We start from the raw sequence: 10,333 nt of genomic DNA, 5'->3' as shown, positions 1-10,333 counted from the left end.
TTTTTTTTTTTTTACCAAAATGCCTATGTTCCTGATTTCTTTTAGGTCTATTTTAAAAGTAGAACTATCAAAAACATCTCATCAAAGAACTGGGTTTTTTTGTAAGTGTGAGTAAAGTACTGAGAATAGCTAACTTCAACTTATTAACAGTATTTGTTTTCTTAATGTTTACTTACTCTTCTGAATTTCCAGAATATTCTGCCATAGCTTTCTTCCACAGTCTCAACACTTCTCAAGTTTCTCTTTCTCTCTCCAAAGAAATGCTCTCTATAAATTTATGTACATAATAAAAACCAAATTGATTTTAGTCTGAGGTGTATTTTGAGATTTATTAACTAGAGGCTAACTTATAGATCAATAAATTTTAATTATCCCAAAATAAATCAGTAGCTACTTGCTATTTATCAGAACAACCTAACCTTTATTAAACTTTTAAAATGGAAATATATCCATTATCTATTTCCAGGGAGAACAGAAAGTCCTATGTATATAACCACGTGCAGTGTTGGTGATACGGACTTTGGTTTTAGGCTCCTTAGGGTTTGCAAGTGCTGTATTATACGGGCTGTTTCAGAAGGGAAGAGCTAATTCTATTTATGCTCAAGACCTTTAGTCTGTATATTGCCATTAACATTAAGGGACTAAAGGTGATTTTGTGAGAAATCTCAATCTAAAAGTCATTTTAGTAATGTGATACAGAAATGGTAGAAGCTTTGCACAGGCCATCTATATGCAAAATATGTATGTTTTAGTTGGTCATACTACATATAGGACAGTGGTCAAAAATAAGGTGGCATAGAAGGCTTATAGGCTCATATGACTAGCCTTAGAGTTCCAGATTTTAAATTCATCAGGTAAATGAAGATATTAAAAAGATGATGAAACTTAGAAAAAGGAAAATAATGAAATATCTCATCAAAAAATTCTATTTCAGTTCTCTGAGTAAAATACAAACGCTATAGGATTATCAGTATTCTTACGACTATCTAAATTTAATTGCTTTTGTTTTATGTATAATGGATAAATGAGTAAATGATTTAATGAATCAATTAACTCATTAATAAGCTATTTTACTTTTGGCTCTCAGTATAAGTTTGTTATTTTTAAGTAAGATTTATAATTTTAATTTTTCTGTTTTTATCTACAGCTGGAGTGCCAAACTGTATCTTACACCAAGTAACATTGTTCTACTTACTGCTATCGCTCTCATCGGTGTCTGCGTTTTCATCTTGGCAATAATTGGCATTTTACATTGGCAGGAAAAGGTTTGTTCATTTAAATGAAACATTAACTTTGGTTAAATGACCACCCAAAAATCATCAGGCATATAGAAAAATTTCATTAGAAATAATTTCATAATGGCCTCAAAAATAATAACCAGTTTTTAAAATGGCCTGTGTTCAGTATCTACTGATAGAGCCATGGACATTCTTTTGCCAGGATTAACAGCCATCTCTTTTAAAGAATCAGAGCACAGAGAAGCTAAATGATTTCCTCAAGGTTTAGGTGGAAAGCAACAACTAAAGTGATAAACATCTTTTCCACCTATCAAATATTCTTTGCATTGAACTAAACTGATTTCTGTTCTTTAGTATAATACTCTAAATAATAATTGAAAACAAAACTCCTAAAAAATGTAGGCTTTTATGCAATATATATGTGAATAAAAAGAGGAGGTATTACCATAAATTTATTAGCAGTTTAGACATAAATTGAAAAAGGTAATTTCTATTTGTATATGAATATATATTAAATACATAACTTGTAGGTTCCAATAATGCTCTTAAAAAAGTACTTTTTGTGTCACAAAATAAAGACGTTTTTCTTTTTTTACACCTACTGTTTTTGGATTGTCATGCCCATCATAATTATCTTTTGGTAACTAAAATTACTGTCTGTTTTATCTTAGCTACTCTCTTATGAAAAAGAGAACATGTTAATTGTTCTATAAATGTTCATAAGTTGGCCAGGCACAGTAGTTCATGCCTGTTATCCCAGCATGTTGGGAGGCCAAAGCTGGAGGATTGCTTGCAGCCGGGAGTTCAAGACCAGCTTGGGCAATAGCAAGACCCTATCTCTACAAAAAAATGTTTTAATTAGCTGAGCATGGTGGTGCACACCTATACTCCCAGCTACTTGGGAGGCTGAGGCAGGAGGCTCGCTGGAGCCCAGGAGTGTGAGGCTGCTGTGAGCTACGCTTATGCCACTGTACTCTACCCCAGGCAACAGAGTGCAATTTATCTCTTAAAAAAAAAAGTTCATAGGTTTATCTATTAATTAAAAAAAAAAAAATCACTCCTTCTAAAGTTACATATTCAATTAGCTTTAAGAGTGCAACTACGAGTAAGATCAAAGATGACCATATATACTTTGTCAAGAATTATCAGAACACAGTCCAAAATATGACACATAGCTCTTGACCTATGAAGGAAAGGAAATTAATTTTGTTAATTCCTCAAGAGATCTGATTACAGCATAAACATTGTGGATTTATAACAATAATGATGCAGTGACTAAAAACTGAAGTTTTAAATACAAGTATGTGTTTCCCTGTGTATACACAGTGTCTGCCGTGGCACTGCGGCAGCGCAGAAAGGCAGAACCTCTGCGACCGCTCTTCACCCGAGCCGGCCGCCGTGGCCCCAGTGCAGGCTCTGCGCGGCGCCTGCCCCAGGCCCTCTTCCTCTACACCTTCCCTGCCAGTTTCATCGAAAGTCATGGCTTCATCTATCGCCTCACATATCCCCAACTGTCATCTCTGAAGGCCTCTTCCCCCTTTTCTAACTGTCACCATAACCTAGATTACTCACAAGCACCTCAAGACCAATATTCTAAAGATTCATCTCTCCTCTTTCTTACATACCTGTAAGATTTCATCAGTTGCCTTACTGGGTCCGCCTCCGTAAGAATGACTTCAGCTGACTCCACCTCTGCATTCCTACTGACACTGCTTTGGTCCAGCCCCTCCTCTGTCCTCCTTGGTCCCGCTCATCCCATTCTCTCCCTTTCCATTCCGTCCATCACACTGCGGCCAGATTCCTCATCATCAAGTTTAGCCTTAATAATGCTGCTCCCCTGCTCAGCAACCTCTGGTGACTATCCATTGCCTTTTATGTATAAATTCTTAGCCTGGCCTTCACATTACTTCCATGTGCTCCAGAACATACCTTTCCAATCTCATTTCTCATCAGTTCCTTTCACGTATTCCACGCTCCTTCCAGAATTCCCATGATTGCTCGTGCTGCACCCCCGGCTTGGAGTGAATGATGCCCTGCCCCCTCATTTCCATAAATACTGTCTTTTCAAAGCTTTCCCTTTCCTCACCTGAACCTAAAAGTAATCTCTCCCTCAGACTACTGGTAACATTTTTCACTTTTTTTCTTGAAGTACAGTCATACAGTATGTTCTGCTTTGTTTTTTCTGGGCTCAAAGTTCCTAGAGAACAAGGTACAAAACTGAGGGTTTTTTTAATCCCTTAAAATGCCAAATACAGTACTTTGCTGGAAGCAGGTCAGTTAATATCTGCTAAATCAATAGGTTAACCAAAAAATAATTAATCTACTTTAATATAATTAGTTTAGATTTGTTTATTAACATCATTGCTAAGAATGGGAGAAAAATGCCATAGTTGATTCTATCCTTATAGAATCTAATGTTTACTCCTACTTTCAAATAAGTAACAAATGATAATAAGCTAAGTATTTAAGGATCATTTCTTATTGGTTTTTAAATTCAATTAGATCATTAATTATAAAATAACTACTTTAAACTACAAAAATATTTCATGTGATTATTGCATTCATACGTTATCTATAATTGCCAAGGACTTTTTAAAAAATTAATCACTTTGTATTTCAGAAATGAATCTTTTTTTTAACATTTTCCTAACATTTATAAACTAGTCTAAAATTCTTTTTCAGAAAGCAGATGATAGAGAAAAACGACAAGAAGCCCATCGATTTCATTTTGATGCTATGTGACTTGCTTTTACTATTACATAATGGAATGGTTATTCACTTGATTAGCTGAAATACTAAATTCTGGCTTATAGAAGAAAATAGGGGAGTTTGATTATTATTTATAAATGATGCATCCCTTGGTGATTATTGGAAAGTATTCAAATAAATATTGTCTGAATGTGCCACGAGGTCTTTTTTTTTTAAAAAAAAGCACTTTGTATACAAAAATTTTGTTTCTTGATTCAGTAGTATTGTACATTTTTCTTCCTTTGTGGAATGTGTTGCATGTACTCCAGTGTTTATGTATTTATAATCTTATTAGAGTAGTGATGATGGAAAAAGACATGTGTAAATAAAAATATTTAAATAAGCGGGGATTTTTGTGTTCCACTTGAATTGGTCTTGCTTCTTATTCTAAGAATACAAATTACACTTTCGTGAATGTATCTCTGACTTATTAAAACATTCACCTTCATTGCAGCAGGTCAGGGGTATCTCACTAATGGCTTACGATATAGTGCTTGGGTACTCTGGTGTTGCAGTAAGACAGACTTGCCTTAAACTTCTGGTTTCCACCACTTTCAAAGTTATTATTTAAACTCTGCTATTGCTTAATCTCTATAAGCCTCAGTTTTCTTGTTTATACATTAGGGCTAATAATATTTACTTGAGTTATTGTAAACATTAAATGGGATGATGTACGTAAAGTGTTTAACTTGGTGCCTAGCACAGAGTAAGTGCTCAATAAGTGGTAGCTGTCATTATTAATATTTTAGATGGTTTTATTAGACTTCTACAACTAATTATCGGAATATATAGACTCCACAGAATTTTATTTTCAGGCATGAAGAAATCATATTCTTTAGAAAACTTAAATTCTTGGTGATTGACATCTTATATAAAGATTACTTGCTCATATTAACTAAAAATTATATTACTGTACTAAGAATTAATGTGCCCTAAAAATTTTCATTTGGAAACTGATCCTCATCATGTGATAATGAAGAGCATTTGATTTCTTGAAAGGAAACTGCTGTAGGCAGCATCTGGAAATGCAAATCTTCAATCACATTTCTATTCTCAAAGGCTTGGAGAAGTCTATAATTTACGTTCAGACCTCAATGCAAATTTTATATTGTGAACTACACATTGCCAAAAATTTGCTTTAGAAAGACTTAAATCTAAGATGGGAGAAAAGTTTATATATCAATGGTAATAATATTCTAATATGCAAATAGGTATACGATGGCTATAAAACACAAAAATTTCTTTGAAAACAATTAATTTTGTTCTTCATGTTTTTTTTCTTTACAGTTTACTGAGTGGCATGTGTTTTTACTTTGTATCTAAGCATGCTAATATGTCTTCTTAATAAATATCCTTTATTAAAACAAAGTATTTTGGTTGCGTTTTTAAATAATTATTTTTGAGCATAAAGACTCAGAGGTTATGAGATGTAAATCATTTATCTGAACCAGGAGACTGAAGTAAGGTGACTTGCCAATTGCCTCTTTGTAGATCAGGGGCAAGGTGGGGCTTTCCTGACTATAATATTCAATTAAGTTCTCTAAACAGTTATCAACCCGTAAGGCTATGCTGGGCACTATTCCACAACTTCCCAAAGACAATTAAGCTTAGTATCTATGGATTGATATAGCATGAGTCTTAAAACTCACTTGGAGACAGGGCCTACAAGGAATAGCGTTACAGACAAAATGTTAATAACAATTAAAAATATAATCAGTGACATTAATAAGTTTCTGTATTTCCAAATGCAACTATAATATCATTTTTTAAGGAACAGCAGGTAAAAAATTTGTCACAACGTTGACAATCACTAACAAAGATCCTTATATTAATTTTGAATATCGTAGTAAAAGAGAACAAGATTTTGAGGTCAGACAAATCTGAATTCAAACCTGTCCCAGGGGCTGGGCGCGGTGGCTCACGCCTGTAATCCTAGCTCTCTGGGAGGCTGAGGCGGGCGGATTTGAGCTCAGGAGTTCGAGGCCAGCCTGAGCAAGAGCGAGACCCCGTCTCTACTAAAAATAGAAAGAAATTAATCGGACAACTAAAAATATATAGAAAAAATTAGCCGGGCATGGTGGCGCATGCCTGTAGTCCCAGCTACTCGGGAGGCTGAGGCAGAAGGATCGCTTGAGCCCAGGAGTTTGAGGTTGCTGTGAGCTAGGATGACACCACGGCACTCACTCTAGCCTGGGCAACAGAGTTAAGACTCTGTCTCAAAAAAAAAGAAAAAAAGAAAAAACCTGTCCCAGGTTAGCATAAGAAGTTTGGGCCTTCATACCCCACATTCATCAATTATTGGGTGTAGGCTGCCCCCAAGGACCTCTATCTGGAAAAAGAAAACAGGCACAAATAACCAATATCAGAAAGAAAAAAGATATAACTACAGATAATGTATATATTAAAATAGGAAGACTTTGAGAACAATTTTATACCAATGAATTTGAAAGTTTATACAAAATGGACCAATTCCTAGGAAAATATCACCAAAACATACTAAAAACCAGAAACCTGAGTACTCTTTCTGGTGGATGCTGTGATGTGGTCTCCAGACCCTCTATCCTAATTTCTGGGAGTGTCATCAGTATTCATCTGTCAGCCTCATCTGAAGAAAGTAGAGTCACCCAAGATCACTCCCCTCTTCTTGACATAAAATCCTAAATGTTCATAAACTAAATATATAAAGTAAAAACTGACAGACAAATAAGAAAATAGACAAACCCACAATTTAAGTTGGAGATAGCAATATTCCTACAGTAACTGAAAGAAAATTAGGCAGAAAATCAGAAATCTTAGAGATGACCTGAAAAGCACTAACAATCAACCTAACCTAGTGGATATTTACATAACACTCTAACCAACAACAGCAAAATACAGTCTTTTTAAGTGCACATAGAACTCTCACCAAGATAGACCATATGCTGTGCCATAAAACAAACCTTACCAATTCTAAAAGAATAGAAATACAAAGTAGAATGTCCAACTATAATAGAATTAAAGTAGAAAAATACCTGGAAAATACCCACATATTTGGAAATTAACACCCTTTTAAATAACCATAGGGTCAAAGGGGAAGTCTCAAAGGAAATTTTAAAATATTTTGAACCAAATTAACATAAAAAATGCAACATATGAAAATTTGTAGGATGCAGAGAAAGTGATTAGAGGGGGATTTCTAACATTAAATGCATGTATTAACAAAGAACAAAGATGATGATGAAAGAAATCAAAGAAAACCTAAATGGAAAGACTATTCACAGATTGGAAGATGCAACATAGTAAAGATGTCAGTACTCCCCAGAGTGATCTATAGATTTCACACCATCCCTATCAAAATCCCAGCAGTATTTTTTTTTTTTTTGCAGACATGGACAAGATTATCGTATAATTTATATGAAAGAGAAAAGGAACTAAAATAGTTTAAAACAATTTTGAAAAGAAGACAAATAGAAATCAAATCATCTGACTTTAAAACTTATTATAAAGCTACAGTAATTAAGGTGGTGTGGTATCAGCAAAGAGACAGACATAGATCAATGTTACAAAAGAGTCTAAAAACAAACCCACAGATAGATAGATATTTGATCTTTGACAAAGGTATAAAAGTGATTCAGTGGAAGACAGTCTTTTCAACAAATAGTGTCAGAGCAATTGATCATCTGTATTTGCCAATATATACAAAAGGCAAAGAAGAAAAAGAACCTTGACCTAAACCTCAGACCTCACACAAAAACTAACTCAAAATTGGTCATAAAGTTAAATATAAAATGTAAAACTATAAAACTTTTAGAAGAAAACATACAAGAATATCTTCCTAAACTGAGGTTAGGCAGAGTTCTAGAAATGACACCAAAAGTATAATACATAAACCAAATTTGACTAAATCTGTAAGAAATATGTTTTGTCAAAGACACTTTCAAGAGAATGGACAAGCTGCATATGCAAAGAAAATATTCACACATCACATATCCAACAACACACTTTTATCATGAATGTATAAAGAACTCTCAAAACTCAACAGCACACAAACCACCCAGACCAGATGGCACTGAAGGCCAAGAAGGCAGCACTGAAAGGCATCCATAGTCATTAAAAAAAAAAAAAAGACGATGATCTGCACTTTACCCACCTGCTGGCAACCCAAATATCCTCAGAAAAGTGCTCCCAGGAGAAACAACTCTGCCATCATCAAACTGCCCCGACCACTGAGTCTGCTGTGAAGAAGACAGAAAACAAGACACTTGCGTTCACTGTGGATGCCAAAGCCAACAAGCTCCACATCAAACAGGATGTGAAGAAACTGTGACATTGTTGTGGCCAAGTTCCACACCCTGCACAGGCCTGATGGAGAGAAGAAGGCATACGTTTGACTGGCTCCTGATTATGATGTTTTGGATATTGCCAACAAAATGAGGATCATCTAAACTGAGTCCAGCTGGCTAATTCTAAATATACATATTGTCACCATTTGGGGAAAAAAAAAAAAAGGAAACTCGAATGGGCAAGAACTTGAACAGACACTTGACCAAAGAGAAAATATGAATGGTGAATAAGCACGTGAAGGACGTTCAACATCGTTAGCCATTAGGAAAATGAATCTCGAAACCATGAAGAGATACCACTACACGCCCATTATGAACAAAGAATGTTTTCATGGATAAAACAAAGAATAATGACAATTCAAAGTGCTGACAAGAATGAGGAACAACCAGAATTCTCATACATTGCTTGTGGGAATGCATAATAGTAAAGCCACTCTGGAGAACAGTTTGGCAGTTTCTAAAATCAATTGCATTTTTATATACCAGCACAATTGGTTACAAAATAAAACTTAAAAACAGGTTAACATTTATAATAGCATCAAAAGAGTCAAGTATCTAGGAATCAATATAACACAAAATACACTACAACTCTATAACATTTTTCTGAGAAACACTAAACAAATCTTCAATAAATGCACATCTTTATCATGTTCATGGAGCGGAAGACTCAAAATCATAAAGATGTCACATCCTCCCAACTCCACTCAGTATCCTAAAGGGGGATTGTTATTGCCGAGCTTGATAAGCTGTTTCTAAAGTGGATATGGAAAGAGAAGGGCCAAGAATAGCCAAGACACTCTTGAAAAAGAACAAGGACTTGCTGTATCAGATACAAAAATTTAATATAAAGTTATAGTGATTAACAAAGTGCAGTATTGGTGAAGAGATAGACAGACTAATGGAACATATTAGAGAGTCCAGAGAAACTTATATACATCAACATTTGATTCAAGGAGGCAACACTGCAGAGCAGTAGAATAACAACAGCCTTTTAACAATAAATAAGCCTGAGGCAATTCATATAAAAACAAAAATTAATTGTACCCCTATCACACAGAAAAATCAATTCCAGGTGGATTGAAGAGTACATGTGAAAAGCAAATTTACAAGCTTTCGTACTTACTATAAGTAAATAACTTCATAATCCTGGAGTGAGGATCCTATTCAAGTCACAAAAAACACTAATCTTTAAAAGAAATTTTTGATGTGTTGAAGTACATTAAAATTAATAACTTATATTCATCCACAAATATTATAAAAAGTGTGAAGAGACAAGCCACAAAATGGAAGATATTTTCAATACATATAAATGATTTGTATCCAAAATATAGAAATGCTACAAAATGATTTAAAAAGAAAGCCCAATAAAAAATTCAGCAAAAGGATTGACAAACAGTCTTAACAACTGACAATAAACAAATATTTGTATGGATGTGCAGCAACAGAAGTCTTATACACCCTTAGTCAAACTAAGTAAAAAACAAAAAAAGTAAAGGCTACGGTTGCTTGTACTCGTATTAATTAGATTGAAGATACGCATACTGTAAATCCACACACCAATTCTACTCTTAAGAAAGTGTCACACGTGTACACCAGGATCTAGGTATAAAAATGTTCACAGCAACTACATTCATAAAGGCCAAAAGCTAGAAGCTGCCTAAATATCCATCTGCATGGATTATTATACAATTAAATACTATACCAAAACGTAGAATACTTGTAAAAGCCATGACATTTACAACTGCACACAAAAACATGGATTAATCTCATAAAGTTAAGCCAAAAAGCAAAACACAGAAGCATAAATACAGCTCATACATATAAAGTTCAGAAATAGGAAAAATTAAACTAGATTGTTTAAGGATGCATTTTACAGGAAGAAAACTATAAAGAAAAGGTAGGAAATGATAAAAGTCAGAATAGTTATTAACTCTTGGGAATTAAGAGATTATGATCTGGCGAAGGCATATGGAGAACTTCAAGAATAGGTGATGTTTTATTTCTTTCTTTTTTTTTTTTTTTTTT

At 34.2% G+C, this 10,333-nt stretch overlaps 1 protein-coding gene across 1 annotated transcript in view; it reads left to right on the top strand.

The window, feature by feature from the left end:
* ITFG1 (integrin alpha FG-GAP repeat containing 1) overlaps positions 1 to 4,334 on the top strand; it is a 323,849-nt gene extending 319,515 nt beyond the window's left edge. Inside the window, exons 13-14 of the mRNA XM_012653960.1 lie at positions 1,148 to 1,265; positions 3,921 to 4,334. Coding sequence (XP_012509414.1) covers positions 1,148 to 1,265; positions 3,921 to 3,980 — 178 coding nt within the window. The 3' untranslated portion in view covers positions 3,981 to 4,334. The remainder of the gene's footprint in view (positions 1 to 1,147; positions 1,266 to 3,920) is intronic.
* Positions 4,335 to 10,333: the final 5,999 nt, after the last annotated feature.

This window comes from Propithecus coquereli, unplaced genomic scaffold (genome assembly GCF_000956105.1).
Source record: "Propithecus coquereli isolate 6110/MARCELLA unplaced genomic scaffold, Pcoq_1.0 Scaffold436, whole genome shotgun sequence".
Classification (NCBI taxonomy): Eukaryota; Metazoa; Chordata; class Mammalia; order Primates; family Indriidae; genus Propithecus; species Propithecus coquereli.
The sequence above is the reverse complement of the archived record's forward strand: the minus strand, read 5'-3'. Positions and strand labels throughout refer to the sequence as shown.